The 20769-nt window shown below is 38.3% G+C and overlaps 1 protein-coding gene across 1 annotated transcript in view; it reads left to right on the top strand.

Annotated features, from left to right (window-relative positions):
* LOC306853054 (uncharacterized protein) overlaps positions 1 to 20769 on the top strand; it is a 32784-nt gene continuing 12015 nt past the window's right edge. Inside the window, exons 1-2 of the mRNA XM_079390224.1 lie at positions 1 to 146; positions 10598 to 10726. Of these exons, the coding sequence (XP_079246350.1) occupies positions 101 to 146; positions 10598 to 10726 (175 nt within the window). The 5' untranslated portion in view covers positions 1 to 100. The remainder of the gene's footprint in view (positions 147 to 10597; positions 10727 to 20769) is intronic.

Raw genomic sequence — 20769 nt, 5'->3', positions numbered from 1 at the left:
CAGTCGCTCTTCTGCCAGAGTGAGAAGCGATTGTGTGACTGAAGCAGCATCACACTCTTCTGCTGGGATTGAGTTCTTCTGGAAACTGGACTTTAGAGAAATGATGCTCATCTTTGGACTGATGCTGCTGCCGCAAACTGCTGCATGTGAGTCACTTTCACATCAATAACTGTAATATATCTTTAATATATCTGTAATATAACCTTTATTTTCGAGAAAGTATTCTCAGAATTGACACTCATAGACTGTGTCTGAAAGCACACACTAAACCCTCATTCACTAGTTCCTACATTAGTTCACTATATAGTCCACTAGACAGAGTGATTGAGAACATATGAGAGAATTCAGACACTGATGAAAACCTGCTGTTAACAAACACAATCACTGAAGGAAAGAACAAGAAACAAAACTACAACTGACATAAAGCCACAGCCTTAAATGAAATCAACTGAATAAAACAGAAGAGGATGATTAAACCACTCCACAAACAGCATCACCAGCTCCACTTTGTCACGGTGCACACAGCAGGGAGGACACAGGAAACGAGGATGTAACTCAAAAACATACTTTACTAGGACATCAGGGCAGGACAAGGCAAAGCTTACGCACAGGAACACCAGGGAGTAACGAGTAGACCAGACAAAATGGCACTACACAGACAGGACTATAAATACACAAGTAAATTAACGAACATGGCTGGACACGAATAAACTACTAATTACATGAAACGAGAACAGGAAAAAAACCAAATATGGGCACAAGAGGCAGGAACACATGACACACACACAACAGTTCCCTTACATTACTCCCCCCTCCCGAAAGGCTCGTCCCGAGCCTTAACAGTTCCATCGGGGAGGGGGGGTGGGCGCTCTGGAGGCCTCTCAGGACAGACACGGACCGGAACACAGGACAGGGACCTCCAGAGCGATACAGACAGACGGAGACATCGGAGAGCTGGATGAGACCAGCGGAGACACAGCGGAGCTGGACGAGACCAGCAGAGACACATGAGAGCTGGACGAGACCAGCGGAGACCCAGGAGAGCTGGACGAGACCAGCAGAGACCCAGGAGAGCCCAGGAGGCCATGATGGAGCCAGGGGCTCAGGTGACCATGGCGGTGCAGGGAGCACAGAAGGCCAAGGCAGATGGTCTACGGAGCCTTGGCCTCGGACCCCTCTCGGCCCGGCCCCTACAGCCGGAACCCTACTACCCCCCCCAAAAATTTCCCTGGGGATGTTGGGGGTATCAGGAGCCCTCCGGGGCTAGACACAAGTTAAAAAGACCTCGGTCACTGGTCAATACGGCGGCAGCCGGCTGCCACTACAACAACGGTGGCAGCTGGCCGGCTGACCATCCCAACGGCCATCCGGTGGGCTGGAGGCAGCCCCAACTGGTGTCGGGCCGAGTGACCTCGGACGGCGGGTTGGCCTTCCCCGCGAAACAGCGGGCTAGGTGAGCCGCGAACGGCGGCGTGATCTCCCGCGAACAGCGGGGACGGTGAGCCGCGGACGGCGGCGTGATCTCCCGCGAACGGCGGGCTGGAGACAGCGGCGATCCGGCGGGCATTGAGTCAGCGGCGATCCGGCGGGCATTGAGTCAGCGGCGATCCGGCGGGCATTGAGTCAGCGGCGATCCGGCGGGCATTGAGTCAGCGGCGATCCGGCGGGCTTGACTCAGCGGCGATCCGGCGGGCTTGACTCCCGTGAACGGCAGCCTCCTCTCCAGCGACCGGCGGGCTTGGTGATCCGCGAACGGCGGCCTCATCTCCCGCGAATAGCAGGCTGGAGTGAGCGGCCGGCATGACTTGGGGGAGCCGCGGACAGTGGGTGTGCTTTCCCCACGGACCGCGGCGTGAGACCCGTGAACGGCGGGCAAAAACACCAAACACAGGAACAAAAAAACACTAGAAAACTGGACAAAACAAAACGCGGTGAAGGGACGACGCTTACTGTATTGGTCTGGTCTTCTGTCACGGTGCACACAGCAGGGAGGACACAGGAAACGAGGATGTAACTCAAAAACATACTTTACTAGGACATCAGGGCAGGACAAGGCAAAGCTTACGCACAGGAACACCGGGGAGTAACGAGTAGACCAGACAAAATGGCACTACACAGACAGGACTATAAATACACAAGTAAATTAACGAACATGGCTGGACACGAATAAACTACTAATTACATGAAACGAGAACAGGAAACAAACCAAATATGGGCACAAGAGGCAGGAACACATGACACACACACAACAGTTCCCTTACACACTTATTACTAACCAGTTTGACTTCATTTCTTTCATATATCTACAAATTAACAGAGGTTTATATTTTATTTCAAATGTTTTGTTTGACCTCACCATTTTGGTGATTGCTTTAGTTGGGCTCTTGACCCTTGACTCTTCAACTTTAATTTTTCTTGGGCTGTTATAACTGTGTTTGTGAAGCATATTTGTAATGACAAGAAAAGTCAAGAGAAATTGTTGAGCAATTTTGATTAACTGCTGAGGGTCATCGCCAATTAACAATCAGATTCACTGATCTCAGTTAATATAAACCAATATGGGTGACTTTTAATTAATTTCATATTATTTATGGTAGAAATTAGTCTACAAGGTAGGTTGACTGACTATTATGAAAGAATTTTAAAACATTTTACACACAAAGCCTTTATAACTAAAGCACAATTTAGACAAACAGACATCAAGAATCAGCACATGAACCTCAACAATGGTGATTATTAATAATAAAAAAACAATTCATATTGCAAAGCATGCTGGGTGCCAGTGCAAAAATCCCAGAATGCATTGCAGCATGAATAAATTATGCAGCTGAATGTTCTTACTATTTTCTTTATTTGCTTTTATTTTGGTATTGTTTTGGTTGTGACTTCAGTAGACTGTGATGTTCTGACTTGAACCGATTTTTTTATTTGTTATAAAACAATTTTTTAGCATTTTTGATTGTCACCAATTTTGAGATTCATATGCTGATTGTTGATGTCTGTGTGTGTTTAAATTCTGCCATCGCTCAATACATTTATTTGTGCATATTGAGCTTAGAACTGTTTTACAACATTCGATAGCTGTAAGTGTATTAACATACCATATATTTAATAACAGATTAAACGTTGGGTAAGATCAGCAAACTAGACTAAATCATGATGGTTTTGACATCACAAACATCAGTCTCATCTGACCGCAGATTATTTTGGATTTTCTTGCTTTAAAAACTATACTTAATTAACACAGTTAATTAAAGCAACCAAATACAAATTAACTTTAAAAAGTCAAGGTTCAAGAGCCCAATTAAAGCAACCACTGATCGCCAATATGGTGACTTCAAATGAAAGCACAACACCTAAAAGAGCTTTTGTACACATATGACAGAAATAAAGTCAAAGTGTTTTGTAATAAGAAGCTGGTGATGCTGTTTGTGGAGTTGTTTAATCACTCTCTTCTGAGATTTTGGGAGATTTAATCTTTGGCTTTGGCTGTAAGTTTTGTTTCTCTGCTCTTTTTTCTCATTCCTTTGGTGATTTTACTTGTTAACAGCAGGTGTTCATCACTAAAGCTCAATCCTTATTTAATTAGTCACTTCATTCTCTCATTAACTTCAGTGTTACTTCAACACTTGTAGGGGAAGTCATGGCCTAATGGTTAGAGAGTCGGACTTGTAATCCAAAGGTTGTGGGTTCGAGTCCCCGGCCGGCAGGGATTGTAGGTGGGGGGAGTGAATGTACAGCACTCTCTCCACCCTCAATACCACGACTGAGGTGCCCTTGAGCAAGACACTGAACCCCCAACTGCTCCCCGGGCGCTGCAGCACTGCTCCGTGTGTGTTAGTGTGTGCATGTTGGATGGGTTAAATGCAGAGCATGAATTCTGAGTATGGGCCACCAGTATGGGCAGTATGTCACTTCACTAGTGTGGACGTATAAGTGCTCTTTAAAACCAAGGATTTTGCTGTGGGATTAAAAGGGGTTAAATGTGTGAGATGAATAAAAGAAAAATACACAAATGTAATTTTGACAGAAATACACCGTAAATTAAAAAAACAGTAGATTACTGGCAACCACAGCTGCCGGTATTTCACCATAAAATCAAGAACCCCCCCCGCAAAATACTGTAAAACCTAACAGTCTACTTCCTGTTGTTTTTTGTGGGTCACTATTGTGCTTGATCGCGGGATATAGAATATACAGATATATTGATACAATTGTTCAACATTCAAAACAATGCAGGGGTATAACAATATATCGTGTCACAATATATTGTAATAAAAAAATGCAAATGTATACAGAGGATAAGAGGTACGGAGAATGGATCAGATTTTATAGGGAAGTAAATGTTTAGCCATGTCACTCCTGATTTTTGAACTAATCAATCATGTTAACAACTTTACAGACTTGTTGTGAATTTCACTGACACTGTAGTAGGGTCGCTTTGTGAAAACATCTAAATGGTTAATTATAGATCTAGTAAGACAGAAACTCACCTGCTCCCCACTCATATTGGTCTGAAAAGGTAAAGAGGTGTTTCAGGTCTCGGGAGACTAGCGTAAATTGACCAACAGCGCCATCTGCTGTTTTGGAAAAGAAAGTTGCTCAATTGCTCGTGTGAGAAAATCTGCCCGCACTCATGTGAGAAAATCAAGCCAAGTTTCCTCATAAAAAGGCAAATGAGTCTCACAGTTGTAACACACAATACATATATTTGTCCATACCTCTGCATTTTCTCTCAAACAGTTTTGTATTTGAAAATCACTTTGCGTTTGTTTGAAAGTCGAGTTTTTCTTTGCAAAGCAGATTGTGTTTATTTGCAAAACACTGGATTTGTTTGATAAATATTGGCACAAAAATCGCTCCATAACAACTTCCCCACAAACTGTGTAGTTACTGATGCAGTGAGAATCTCTTCGCTAATTTTAATCACACTAGTTTAATCACTAGAGTGTGCTGCTATTATCTGCAAGAGATTTGAGTTGAACTGATGCTTTTAATGACTTTGCATAAATCAGTAGATTTTTATTCATGTACTTAAGCAAAACAGTTCTCAATACCCTTATGCTCACTTTACTTAAACATTATAAATATTAGTTTAAAAACAAATGGCAGTTGGACAATTTAAGTGCAGTTGGTTTCTGCAAATAAAATTAGTTAACTGAAAAGTTTGTATATTAACATTGTATTATTTAATTAAATACAGTTTTTCACTGTAAATTTGAACAGTTCTGTATATCCTAAAATGTTGCTACCGTATTTTTCACGGTAAAATTCTGGCAACCACAGCTGCTGGTATTTTACCATAAATTTAACAGATTTTTTTTACAGTGCACACAAAATCTTTCCTTGTCACACAATTTCTGAAAGCTGACACTCAAACAACAGAAGTCTGCAGAACCATACACTAATTATTTGCCTTTGACTCAGTTTTCAATTTCATAAAACATTTTTTGCAAAACACAACACACAATTCTGTATGTGACACAAAAATCTAACAGGAATTAATATCATGGTAAAGGTGTTTGCAAATGATTGCTTTTGAGATGTGTTTGTGATGTTTTAAATGCAAGTGCTTCATTTTGCCAGAAATGTGAGGTATTTTGCATTTTGTGTGTGCAATTCAGGGTCCAAAAATTCATACCCGAACCTGAAGAGACCCGTAAATGTGCTGCACGCAACCGACCAGGACCCGTATTTTATTGGAAAGTGGGACCCGAACCCGTGCAGACCCGAGAAATGCCTTAAATTTAGGCTACGCGGACCCGACCATTACTCGAGAGTGGGACCCGAACCCGGCTGGGAAGACACAGACCCGACACCCGATCAAAAAAAAAAATCCCTTAACCATTAGCCTTCTCCCTGACTGTGATGGCTACAATCCTCCTTGCCAATAAGTTTCCATGCATGTTAGGTGGTTCCTCTCTTGTCGACAGAGAGAGCCTTCTTAATCCACTCATTATTCCAGTTTTAAAAATCTACTTGCTGTTACTGTCGGTGACGGATGACTAATGCAACTTCGCAGTTTTTTTTTTTTCATCTCGAGTCAACTTCGTATGGAAGCCCGTTTCCGCCAATGAATAAAAAATAAAACGAGGTAATTGCGACTTTTTATCTCACAATTCAGACTTTTTTTCTCACAATTCTGAGATATAAACTCGCAATTCAGACTTTTTTTCTCGCAATTCTGAGATATAAACTCGCAATTCAGACTTTTTTTCTCGCAATTCAGACTTTTTTTTCTCGCAATTCGGACTTTTTTTTTCTCGCAATTCAGACTTTTTTTTTCTCGCAATTCGGACTTTTTTTTCCTCGCAATTCGGACTTTTTTTTTCTCGCAATTCAGACTTTTTTTTTCTCGCAATTCAGACTTTTTTTTCGCAATTCTGACTTTTTTTTCCTGGCAATTCTGACTTTTTTTCTCGCAATTCTGACTTTTTTTTCTCGCAATTCTGACTTTTTTTTTCTCGCAATTCAGACTTTTTTTTTCTCGCAATTCAGACTTTTTTTCCTCGCAATTCAGACTTTTTTTCCTCGCAATTCTGACCTTTTTTTTCGCAATTCTGACTTTTTTCCTCGCAATTCCGACTTTTTTTCACGCAATTCAGACTTTTTTTTCACGCAATTCAAAGTTTTTTTCCTCGCAATTCTGACTTTTTTTCCTCGCAATTCTGACCTTTTTTTCCGCAATTCTGACTTTTTTTCCTCGCAATTCGGACTTTTTTCCTCGCAATTCCGACTTTTTTTCTCGCAATTCTGATTTTTTTTCTCGCACCATAACAAACCACTCTCCGTGTAAGGCTTTGCAGTGCTTTGTTCAATTTATGAACTATAGATGAACTATATATTGAACTAGAGGAATGTTGCGCCCAAATATGATTTTTGAACAAACATAAAAATGACTCATTATTCTTTATTTCTGTTTTGCGCTCGTGTTGGACGGTACCATTACCGCTGGGCTTTCAGACACAACATTCTTCATTTCTTTATAGTTCTGAGTTTGAGGCAGCTTCTATCGTGTTATTTTAATAACAGCTGTAAAGTAAAGAGTGTATTACATTTACATTTATTCATTTAGCTGACGCTTTTATCCAAAGCGACTTACAATTGCTATATATGTCAGAGGTCGCACGCCTCTGGAGCAACTAGGGGTTAAGTGTCTTGCTCAGGGACACATTGATGTCTCACAGTGGATTCGAACCCGGGTCTCTCACACCAAAGGTATGTGTCTTATCCACTGCGCCATCACCACCCCTATTATTGTAACACGAGAGTGGATATATATGAATGCACGCAGGTAGGTTTCCTTCACTCTCGCATGTGCGCTTTCATCTCTATGTTCTTGCTATAGAATATCTTATCTCCTGTATTTAATGTTGTAAGATATCGTCCCTGATGAAAATTATAAATAATTTAAGGATTCATTATTTTTAAATGTTTTTTATTATTATTATTTAGTCAATTATATATGAAGAGTTCAGATGCAAAAGCTTAAATGCCATCTGAAATTTTCTTCTAAAATGAGCATTTTTCGTTTATGTTCAGTTATTTCACTTTAATGACAATGAAAAGAACCTGTACCTGAGAAAAATGCTCATTTTAGAAGAAAATTTCAGATGGCACTTAGAGGCTTTTGCATCTGAACTCTTCTTATAGGCCTATACATACTTCTGTGATTAAATTATCATTGCTATAGACAATAATAACATCAGTTGCTCTCGTTCTGGTTGCAGTTCTGGCTGTAAACTAGGTAGTGTAAAATCTTAGAAGCATATTCAGGAAAACGTTTATGAAAATGTCCAAACACAGGAAGCCTATATTCCAGATAAATGCCATCTAATTCAGGGATGCAAAATTCAGTTGCTTGAGGACCACAGCCCAGCAGAGTTTAGTTCCAACCCTGCTCAAAACACTGTTGTTGTTTTTTTATTCAGATTTATAGCTGAACCGTGTTGCGAGTTTATATCTCCGAATTCTGAGATAAAAAGTCGCAATTACCTTGTTTTATTTTTTATTCATTGGCGGAAACGGGCTTCCATAACTTCGACTGTTGCGTTTAACCTACAATAACTTTTTGTTGGTTGTAATAAAGAATCGGAGCAATTATTTTTTTGCAAAAAAAAAAAACATAAAAAAAACGCACTGAACAAGAAGTGCTTTACTGCGCGCGTGTTCGATAACAGGTGCGTCTCTTCAGTTTTGTTTCACATCACTGATGAAGGAATCCATGATCACTGTCTGCATTAACTCCGCTCGCGGAGTAATGCGTGTGTGTTTTTTTTTAACCTTATTTCCCTCTCACACTTTTCTCATCCTAATTTTACAAACTTTAAGTTACGCATACTGACTGACACTGATCACTGGCGGGTGCGGTATTGTATTACATACAATGTTAAACCGACCCGGGACCCGAAGTAATAGATTGGGACCCCGACCCGGACCATTTAAAATATAGACCCGAACCCGTACGGATCCCTCCGTGAAGACCTCTAGTTCAGATACTTTTCTGCTGTTTTTCTTTCTTACAGCTTCCATAATGATGAAACTTCCTCTTTCACTCACACAGATGTTCTTCTGTCTGTCTTTACATTGTGTGTGTGTGTGTGTGTGTGTTGTTCCTCAGGTCTGGAATTAAACTGCAGGTTTGATCAGTCTGATCCCTGTTACGCAGCTCTGAGACACAAACTCAATTTGCTGATGGTGCTGGACGCTAGTGAATATGACCTGAAGATACATAAGAGAATAAACAACAATCAAGATGATCCAGTTTGTAGAGTAAAGAATGGCAGGATGAGGACGAGTGAATGTAATCTTTATAATAACAGACCTGAAGTGACAGTCATTAATGGGACTCTGATAATAAACCGTGTGATCAGATCAGATTCAGGGAATTACAGATTAACACTCGATCACTCAGACGGCACAGAAACATCTAGAGATCTTCAAGTGATTGTTGAAGGTACAGAAACTCTCTCATCAGACTCATTACAATCTCATGTTCTCCAAAGATCTCACTCTTTGTTTTCTCTCTAATTGTTGTTGTTCATGTGTTCAGTGTCTGTGGTGTTTGTGCTGGTCTGGTGTTTCCAGCTGATGGTTCTGTTTGGTCTGTTAGGAGCTTTTCACATCTACATGAGACACACATCAGGTGAGAGACATTTATCATCATCATTTGACACACAGATATTAAGAGTGTGAAGATGATGATGATGGTGATGTGATGTTTTTAGGAAAGAAACAGGAAGATCAGAAAGTGAGGATGAGAAGATTCAGAGAAGGGCATGAACACACAGCAGAAGATTCAGCAACAGATCATCACATCTATGAATAATGACTTCATAATCTCACAGATTCTCACATCAGTCCAGCTTTCAGCTGTCAAATAAACCAGGAGAAGAAGTTTATATAGTCGACCCTGATCTTTACATGTGTTGTGTTTATTTCTTGTAGAGTATGTTAATGTGTTTCTGGACTTTGTGAGAATTATGTCTGTCAGGTTAGAACCAGTTGCTCATCTGTTTTAATTATGAAGTTCTATTTTATTATTATTATTATTTTTTCATTTGTCTTTGTAGCGGCTTCCACTAAGACACTAGTATTGGTAATAGGAGTGAGCCAGTAACTGACGTGTAAAAAGTCCATGCAAACACAAGTAAAATGCAAAGTGTCGTTTATTGTGCTCCAATGAATAAACATTTCTTCCAATTAGCTTCCTGTGGTGTCATTTAGTCTAGTTCACAGAGTACGAAAGTCCACACCTTGTAGACACAGCATACTGTTCAACTCAGTCCAAACACATAATCCAATAATTTGGCATGATGAAGCACGATCCAAACCCGTCCAACACAGTCGAAAACTGTGTGCTTCCCTACAGCCCATACACACCTGCTGTCTCATTAACCAAATACTCTGATATACTATTTCCAGTGCGCCACCCAATGGACAAACACATAAGTGCATTAAAATGGCTCCTACAGTTTTTATGCTTTGAATGAACTAGCAGTATTTGTATTTCATTACATGACACACCTTCTGTTCATTCATGATAAAACTCTTCTGGCAGACTGTGAAGTTATCCTGTGTGTTTGTTTTCCACAGCTGGAGTTATTTCACATTTCTACTCTTGCTCTTTTACTTTTTCTCTGTTGGTTTCAGTTGATTTATTTTCATTTATATTTTTTGTTTAGATGTTTTATGCAATAAAAACAGTTCCCCTTTATCTGTTTCTTGGTTTTGCAGTGTTTTTTTTTATTTTTTTTGTTTTTTTTAGGATTATATTTCTTTTAGTAATATATTTGACCAAATCTTGATAAACAAACTATTGCTTCAGAAATGTGAATAGAGATAGTGTTGAAGATATTAGGCTGAATGTGATCTTGACATGGTTTTAAGTGGGTTTCACTGATTTTACAGTTCATTGCCACTGAGACTCAGAAAGTAGCTCTTTTGCACGCTTTAGAATATTTTGTGACTGAGAATTGATTCTTCTTGTAACATCTTTCTCCTAGTTTCAGTCTTTTTTGTGTGTATTTAAAGAAGAGCTGTTTGCCCACATTGACCATCTCTGAAAGGCTTCCTCTTTCTTCTTTCTCTTTAATAGTCCAATCATTTCCTGGTGTGTCAGTAGAGCTGCTGTCTGTCAGTGAGACTCGATCTAACTCTCTTCTGCTGGACTTTAGAGAAATGATGCTCATCTTTGGACTGATGCTGCTGCTGCAAACTGCTGCATGTGAGTCTCTTTTACATCAAACTCATCTTATCGTGCTGATCAATCACTGATGAATCTCTGATGAATGTAATAGTACATTGAGAGCAGTGGCGGCTGCTGGTCTTTCAAAGAGGGGAAGCTCATTTTCGGCCTACATCATAAAAATTGTCCATTTATTTATACGTAAATTCTGCCCTACATTCCTTTTCATGAAAATGCTGTGTGACGCTGTCTAGGCGTCTTTTCCAGTGACTTGACCAGTGTCCTCTCAATGGCCAGCAGAGCTAGGCTGCTTAAACGGTCTTGGCCCATTGTGTTACGGGTGTAGGACTTGAGCCGCTTTAAGCAGGAGAAGCTCCTTTCTACACCTGCAGATGTAGCTCCAATTGTTGCCACTAATGAGAACAGTTTGTAAAGAACACTGTCCATCTCCGTGTCTTTAACCCTCTGGGGTCTAAGGGTGTTTTGGGGGCCTGGAGAAGTTTTGACATGCCCTGACATTTGTGCTTTTTTCAGTTGCTTATAAATATATAAATGGCTAAAGTCTAATAACACTGTAAACAGCACAAACTGGGCTACAATAATATGTTAGCAGCACCTATGTACTTGATTTTGTTTTTGAGAAAACAACGTTTATGCGTGGTTAGTGAAAAACTAACATTTTGAAGTCACTGAAATAAGGCCATAAAAAAAACATACAGAACATTTGTTCACAAGACTTCTGAGAACCGGATCTTGTAGCCTAGAATTTTTGCTTCAAAATAATGTGAAAATCATCTTGTTTATTTGCTCACAGAAAACAATATATTGATTTAAATTTCCTAAGACACTTTTTGAGTAAAAAGGGTCTATGCGAGAAGGCGTCAACCTTCACATTCACTGAGAAGACAGGCCTGCATAATGAGCTTCATAATGAGCTTCATAATCAGCTTCATAATGAGCTTCATAATGAGCTTCATAATGAGCTTCATAATCAGCTTCATAATGAGCTTCATAATGAGCTTCATAATCAGCTTCATAATCAGCTTCATAATGAGCTTCATAATCAGCTTCATAATCAGCTTCATAATGAGCTTCATAATGAGCCATTTAGCCATTAAGTATGTGACTGAGAGGGAAGATTTACAAGAAGGAATATGAGGACAAAATAATATATATTTTTTGTTTGTAGTTTATTAAGTATATATTTAGCTATCACACAAAATAACTTGAGATTCACTTGTGAATGCAGTTAAACAGTTTATTAGTAACAATCAAAGCTGTCTTTTTAGCATCATTACTCCAGTCACATGATCCTTCAGAAATCATTCTAATATTCTGATTTGCTGCTAAAAAAACATTTATTATTATGTTGAAAAGAGCTAAGAAGAATTTTGTATTTTTTTGATGAATAGAAAGTTGAGAAGAACAGCATCGTTTGTAACATGATACATGTCTTTATCATCACTTGTGTGCTAAATAAAAGTTTTAATTTCTATATATGCTGTCTCCAAGCCTTTGCACCTGGCATTTTCATAGTGTATATGTGCTCTGAAGGGGAAACAATTCTGGGTTATTTCTCTCAGCAGATCTTCTGCCAGAAACAGAAAATATCCGGGATAAACTTGTTTGTTTCCACTGACAGCATTAGATATGAGTTGACATCGCATTGGTTTCATACGGATTACTTTAACATAGAATATTTGTTTTTGTATTCATGTTGTTTTATTTACGTGTCTGTGAAGAGGTGACAGAGCCCGCAGAGAACGCACCCTGTTTATTTTCTCTATTTTTTTAAAAGCACATTGTCTTGTTGTTATTATGACTATACACGAATAAAAGTAGACCCTTTGCAGTTTCAAATGATACCTTGCTCTTATCTATACGATCAAAACTCGTGGAGTATTGTTAGTTTGTTTCGCTTCATAAAGAAAAACGAGACAGCCCGCACCAGTGGGTTAAGGAACACCAAGTAATCACAGCTTTCTCCTGTTATGATGAAAACTGGCCAGCAATTTCGCCAAGCAAATACCAAGAAAGAGGTTGCAGCAGTTTGTCAATCCGCTATATGGGACTGAGCTCGAATAGCTTCAGCATCAGTGACTTCTTATAGGACAAAATTGCTGTCAATCAAAAGGAGATGCAGTCTTTCGACAAACCCTCCAATCATCAGGCAGAAGCCCGGAGTCCAGCCCCCACTCCTCCATTCACCCCCAGAGACGCTGAGCGTCCGGGGGCGGGACATAATCGCAGCATTTATCCAATGACCGTCTAGTTTCGAAGCACTGAAAAAAACTGTTCAAAGCAGCCCCATTGAAGTCAACGGACGCTAGGCTTCAGCAGGGAAATACACTGATGCTACGGGAATATATGAGAAGGAAATCGCGTCACCTGCTATATGTAGCAGATTCTGAACGAACTCGTCTTCGAGATGAACGTGTTCTAACGCATTTTTAATCAATAAAATGTTAACACAATAGTACATATTTGACCATACATTTTTTGACATTATAGGGGAAGCCAAGCTTCCCTTGCAGTCTTAAAGAAATCCCCACTGATAGAGAGTCTGCAGTGATCTAGCAATAGAGTTTACTGATCTTCTTGACTGTGTGTTAGTGGATTACATCCTAAAAGTATGTGCACATTTTATGAAGAAGTACCTACAACATTTTGAGTGTGTAGTAGAATAGTAGACAATGTTTGGGAAAAGTTACTTTATCATAAATGTGTCTTTAACGGACACTCTGACACTTTACATGCATCCGGTCACTGTTTAAACCATAGAGATATATATACACATATTGTTTGTCACAATGCCCACACTTGTGATCTTTGCACTTGTTTTGCACTTGTCTACTTGCATGGCGTATTTCCTGTATTTGGTTAAAGTGTTCAAGTGTGTGTGAAGTCCACAACTGTGCAGTACTTTTAATTTACCAGTGGAACACACAACATACCCTAATGAAAAATAAATACTTAAATGTATTCGAAATACATTTATTTAATGCCAAGTATACTAAAATACATGTTTATGTTTATGTTCTTAATAAAATGCCCTGCAATTGTACTTTTAGTATACTAAACTGGTATACTTCTGCTGAATTAGAACAACACATTTTGTACTTAATGCACTTTAATTGTGCAGAAGTAGTGCTGAAGTACAATTAAAGATATACTTCAGGGAAACTTTAAATATTTTGCATATAAAGTCTGACATATTCAAAGATCATACAATCCTCATCTCAAGTGACGTTAAAACACATTGTAATAAGAAAAGTGCATTGTGCACAAGTAATCCGGCAAGTAAAGTTTAATTATAATTTTTATATCAGTAAGTCTCGAGTTATAATTCAGTAAATATGTTAATAGATTTGAACTATACTTAGTATGAAATAAATCTATTTTAAATATATTACTTTTTTACTATGGTAGTGTTGCAAAAATATTCAAGTTTTTACAGAGCTTTGTCTAACACGTTTTGTACATGTAATACTTTGCACTACAAAATAAACTTCAAAGTATCTGTTCAGTAGTAACTATGAATAATTGAATTGTGGCGCTTCTAATTAAGTGATAAAAAGCAGTTGCAAATGTATTGCAAAATACACATAGCTACCCTTGTGAAAAAGAAGTGCACTTAAGTATAATTTTATAAAGTGTACTTATTGCAGAAATAACATACTTTAAAAGAACACACAAGTGCAAATTAAATGTTATTTTCGAAGCTTAAATGCATTGTATTTGTAATTAACTTCAAATGTATCACATTTTGAAGTGATATTGAATGTAATAAGTTGAACTTTTGAGTGATTTTTTTTAAACCACTTAAGTGGTACTTTTTAGTACATCTTTATATGTACTTTCATAATTGTTTCTAGTGTCTTTAAAATATGGTTAAAGTGTACTACTAATGTACTGACAAGCAATTAATGTTAACTAAAATATGCTTTAATGTCAGTTAACAAGTTTAATTAACAGTTAAGCATGAATTAAATGTAATATTTTCAACCACCTAAATGCATGTTATTTGTAATTGATTGCAAGTATATTACAGTTTAAAATGACATTAAATGCAATTAGTTGAATTTTTGAGTGATATTTTTCAACCACTTAAGTGGGACTTTAGTATATTTTATATGTACTTTAAAATACATTTAAACATATTTTATATGTACCCTCTTCTCGTTTGGCTCTGTTCGAAGGCGGTCGCATTTTTCTACCCTCCCTATCCTGAACTTCCCTGCTTGCTCTCTCGTATTGTCTTGTCCTTCTTAAAGGAACACTCCACTTTTTTTGGAAATAGGCTCATTTTCCAACATCCCTAGAGTAATACAGATGTGTTTTACCGTTTTTGAATCCATTCAGCCGATCGCGGGGTCTGGCGGTCCCAAAATTAACATAGCTTAGCATAAATCATTGAATCCGATTAGACCATTAGCATCTCATTATAAAATGACTAAAGAGTTTCGATATTTTTTCTATTTAAAACTCGACTCTTCTGTAGTTGCATCGTGTACTAAGACTGGCGGAAAATGCAAACTTGTTTGTTTCCGCTGACAGCATTAGATATGAGTTGACATCGCATTGGTTTCATACGGATTACTTTAACATAGAATATTTGTTTTTGTATTCATGTTGTTTTATTTACGTGTCTGTGAAGAGGTGACAGAGCCCGCAGAGAACGCACCCTGTTTATTTTCTCTATTTTTTTAAAAGCACATTGTCTTGTTGTTATTATGACTATACACGAATAAAAGTAGACCCTTTGCAGTTTCAAATGATACCTTGCTCTTATCTATACGATCAAAACTCGTGGAGTATTGTTAGTTTGTTTCGCTTCATAAAGAAAAACGAGACAGCCCGCACCAGTGGGTTAAGGAACACCAAGTAATCACAGCTTTCTCCTGTTATGATGAAAACTGGCCAGCAATTTCGCCAAGCAAATACCAAGAAAGAGGTTGCAGCAGTTTGTCAATCCGCTATATGGGACTGAGCTCGAATAGCTTCAGCATCAGTGACTTCTTATAGGACAAAATTGCTGTCAATCAAAAGGAGATGCAGTCTTTCGACAAACCCTCCAATCATCAGGCAGAAGCCCGGAGTCCAGCCCCCACTCCTCCATTCACCCCCAGAGACGCTGAGCGTCCGGGGACGGGACATAATCGCAGCATTTATCCAATGACCGTCTAGTTTCGAAGCACTGAAAAAAACTGTTCAAAGCAGCCCCATTGAAGTCAACGGACGCTAGGCTTCAGCAGGGAAATACACTGATGCTACGGGAATATATGAGAAGGAAATCGCGTCACCTGCTATATGTAGCAGATTCTGAACGAACTCGTCTTCGAGATGAACGTGTTCTAACGCATTTTTAATCAATAAAATGTTAACACAATAGTACATATTTGACCATACATTTTTTGACATTATAGGGGAAGCCAAGCTTCCCTTGCGGTCTTAAAGAAATCCCCACTGATAGAGAGTCTGCAGTGATCTAGCAATAGAGTTTACTGATCTTCTTGACTGTGTGTTAGTGGATTACATCCTAAAAGTATGTGCACATTTTATGAAGAAGTACCTACAACATTTTGAGTGTGTAGTAGAATAGTAGACAATGTTTGGGAAAAGTTACTTTATCATAAATGTGTCTTTAACGGACACTCTGACACTTTACATGCATCCGGTCACTGTTTAAACCATAGAGATATATATACACATATTGTTTGTCACAATGCCCACACTTGTGATCTTTGCACTTGTTTTGCACTTGTCTACTTGCATGGCGTATTTCCTGTATTTGGTCAAAGTGTTCAAGTGTGTGTGAAGTCCACAACTGTGCAGTACTTTTAATTTACCAGTGGAACGCACAACATACCCTAATGAAAAATAAATACTTAAATGTATTCGAAATACATTTATTTAATGCCAAGTATACTAAAATACATGTTTATGTTTATGTTCTTAATAAAATGCCCTGCAATTGTACTTTTAGTATACTAAACTGGTATACTTCTGCTGAATTAGAACAACACATTTTGTACTTAATGCACTTTAATTGTGCAGAAGTAGTGCTGAAGTACAATTAAAGATATACTTCAGGGAAACTTTAAATATTTTGCATATAAAGTCTGACATATTCAAAGATCATACAATCCTCATCTCAAGTGACGTTAAAACACATTGTAATAAGAAAAGTGCATTGTGCACAAGTAATCCGGCAAGTAAAGTTTAATTATAATTTTTATATCAGTAAGTCTCGAGTTATAATTCAGTAAATATGTTAATAGATTTGAACTATACTTAGTATGAAATAAATCTATTTTAAATATATTACTTTTTTACTATGGTAGTGTTGCAAAAATATTCAAGTTTTTACAGAGCTTTGTCTAACACGTTTTGTACATGTAATACTTTGCACTACAAAATAAACTTCAAAGTATCTGTTCAGTAGTAACTATGAATAATTGAATTGTGGCGCTTCTAATTAAGTGATAAAAAGCAGTTGCAAATGTATTGCAAAATACACATAGCTACCCTTGTGAAAAAGAAGTGCACTTAAGTATAATTTTATAAAGTGTACTTATTGCAGAAATAACATACTTTAAAAGAACACACAAGTGCAAATTAAATGTTATTTTCGAAGCTTAAATGCATTGTATTTGTAATTAACTTCAAATGTATCACATTTTGAAGTGATATTGAATGTAATAAGTTGAACTTTTGAATGATTTTTTTTAAACCACTTAAGTGGTACTTTTTAGTACATCTTTATATGTACTTTCATAATTGTTTCTAGTGTCTTTAAAATATGGTTAAAGTGTACTACTAATGTACTGACAAGCAATTAATGTTAACTAAAATATGCTTTAATGTCAGTTAACAAGTTTAATTAACAGTTAAGCATGAATTAAATGTAATATTTTCAACCACCTAAATGCATGTTATTTGTAATTGATTGCAAGTATATTACAGTTTAAAATGACATTAAATGCAATTAGTTGAATTTTTGAGTGATATTTTTCAACCACTTAAGTGGGACTTTAGTATATTTTATATGTACTTTAAAATACATTTAAACATATTTTATATGTACCCTCTTCTCGTTTGGCTCTGTTCGAAGGCGGTCGCATTTTTCTACCCTCCCTATCCTGAACTTCCCTGCTTGCTCTCTCGTATTGTCTTGTCCTTCTTAAAGGAACACTCCACTTTTTTTGGAAATAGGCTCATTTTCCAACATCCCTAGAGTAATACAGATGTGTTTTACCGTTTTTGAATCCATTCAGCCGATCGCGGGGTCTGGCGGTCCCAAAATTAACATAGCTTAGCATAAATCATTGAATCCGATTAGACCATTAGCATCTCATTATAAAATGACTAAAGAGTTTCGATATTTTTTCTATTTAAAACTCGACTCTTCTGTAGTTGCATCGTGTACTAAGACTGGCGGAAAATGCAAAGTTGTGATTTTCTAGGCTGATATGTCTAGGAACTATACTGTCATTCCTGCGTAATAATCAAGGAATTTTGCTGCCGTACCATGGGTGCAGCAGGCGCAATGATATTACGCAGCGCCTGCTAATAGTATAACGTGACCACCTGTTTGCACAGGGAGCGTGCCTTGCAACCATGGAGACATTAGTAAGAGACGATTTAGAAAACATTTCCTTTGGTACAGAACCTGAACCATATCTGTTTGAACCTGAATACACAGAAGACGAACTTTTACAGCATGAAAGACAGGAAAGTTTGGAAAGTGTAGCTGAACAGTCTATGGCAGAAGAGAGGAGGAGAGCTGATTCGAACTGGTGGTGCAAGTGTGGGGTTTGCCAGCCCATGCTGACCGAAAGTGAGTGCCTGTGCTGTAGCGAGTGGGACCAGGTGTTGCCATCGATGGCAAGGGTTGATCTACCTGATGAGGAAGTGGCATGTATCGCAACATCCGAGGACCTCTTAGTAATGCTGCATCCTGCAGTGGTCGAAATTTTTTTCCGGTTTGACAAAATAAACTGGAAAAAATGTCCCATGCCGAGTGGACCTGACGGACAGCTGTCGCTAGAGTAAGTGATTTCTGCAATCATTACAATGCATGACTGCAAGATATAGAATGCGTACTGTCAGTATGCATTTTCAAACTTATATTCATGATGTGCTATTTCTCAGTCAATACAGGTTGGTGTCATACCGCGTTATAATGGAGTGGGCCCTGAAGGGAGAGACTTTGGGCAGAGGCAACCGAAAACCATTACCATCGTGTGTGGTTGGTGCTATTCGTCGTAGATATCCATCAGAGTCAGGAGCTTATGTAGGATTTCAAGAAGCAGAAGATGCAATAAGTATGCTGTAGGTACTGTAAGCCTACATTCCAAGTACTCAGTTTTTATTGCTTCTTACTGTCAAAATCCATTGTTGCACTCTGGTGGACTATAAAGACTATATTCTGTTTTATATTGCACAATGTGAATGTAAAACGTTTGGGTTCTGCTTGTGAGAGTTATGTTACAAGTATGTTATCAGTAATTACATTATTCTGCTTAGACATTTCATCTGCCTGTGAGATTTTCAGGCTTTTCCATAATAGTAACTAGTTTTAGAAGGCCTCTTGCAATATGTCTGAACTTTGCTGCCTTACACTCAGTGTCATTTAATTTTTCTAAATAAAGCTTTACCTTCATGTACATAAGAAATATGTAAAGCCTTGTTTTTTTTACATGATCTACCAACTTATACAAATAAATGTGTAACATGGCAACATGTACATTTTTTTTAGTTTTTTTTTGTGACCATATGTCAACAGATTTTACTAGTAAAATACATAAGCCTAGCTGATGTTTACAAATATAAGGAGAATCACAAATTGAGAATGCAGTCTTTTATGTAACTGTACAATAAAGCAAAAACATTTGTGTATGTGTGTACACACACACACACACACACACATATATATATATATATATATATATATATATATATATTATATACACACACACACATATAATGGGAAGTCCCATTATATGCTTCCATGTTTTCCAAATAGTCATCTGGTCCAAAATGATTGGAGCAAACACGCCATTTCTTGATTGATTCTACCGGTGTTTTCAAATCTATGTTCAGAGCAGCTAGCCATTGATTCTTTTGTTGCTTGTTTTTCGTTGGAATTCTATGAAACATGACGGTGGAATACACCTTCGACTTACTATTACAGCCCTTTACAACGCACATAACCATGGCTAATCGCACACAGGTAAATCCAGCCACTAAACTCAACGGCTGTAACTCAGCAACTACACAAACATAGTGCCGGTCACTTTGGAAGTTACCTAGATCGGGACTTCTTTCAGGCGCTGCGTAATATCATTGCGCCTGCTGCACCCATGGTACGGCAGCAAAATTCCTTGATTATTACGCCGGAATGAGAGCATAGTTCCTAGCCATATCAGCCTAGAAAATCACAACTTTTCATTTTCCGCCAGTCTTAGTACACGATGCAACTACAGAAGAGTCAAGTTTTAAATAGGAAAAATATCAAAACTCTTTAGTCATTTTATAATGAGATGCTAATGGTCTAATCGGATTCAATGATTTATGCTAAGCTATGCTAATTTTGGGACCGCCAGACCCCGCGATCGGCTGAATGGATTCAAAAACGGTAAAACACATCTGTATTACTCTAGGGATGTTGGAAAATGAGCCTATTTCCAAAAAAAGTGGAGTGTTCCTTTAAGAGACTCTCGCTGCACTATTTTACAAAACCGAAATTATGGATCTGATCAACTGGTCTCTTAACGCAGTTGACACCATCTTCTCGACTAGAAGATCGGGATCTGGAGAACCGGAATGTCCTGCTGGGACGTTTGCTGCTGGCTACACGATGGACTCATGGGAGAGATGGCGGGTCGTGTGTCTGGCGGCTCTCTCCGTGGAGGACATTGAAGACATCTTCTTATTCGGAACCATGATAACTGGGTTTCTGCTGTTTGGATTAGGTGTTGCCCTAAACTATCGGAAAATTAAGGAGACGGGATTGGCTATCCAAAACCTCTCAAGGCTGCCCGTCATGATTGAGGCTGTTGGCAGAGCGGTCGGCTCTG

Source organism: Barbus barbus, assembly GCF_936440315.1.
Source record: "Barbus barbus genome assembly, chromosome: 33".
In the NCBI taxonomy this organism is placed as follows: domain Eukaryota; kingdom Metazoa; phylum Chordata; class Actinopteri; order Cypriniformes; family Cyprinidae; genus Barbus; species Barbus barbus.
The sequence above is the reverse complement of the archived record's forward strand: the minus strand, read 5'-3'. Positions and strand labels throughout refer to the sequence as shown.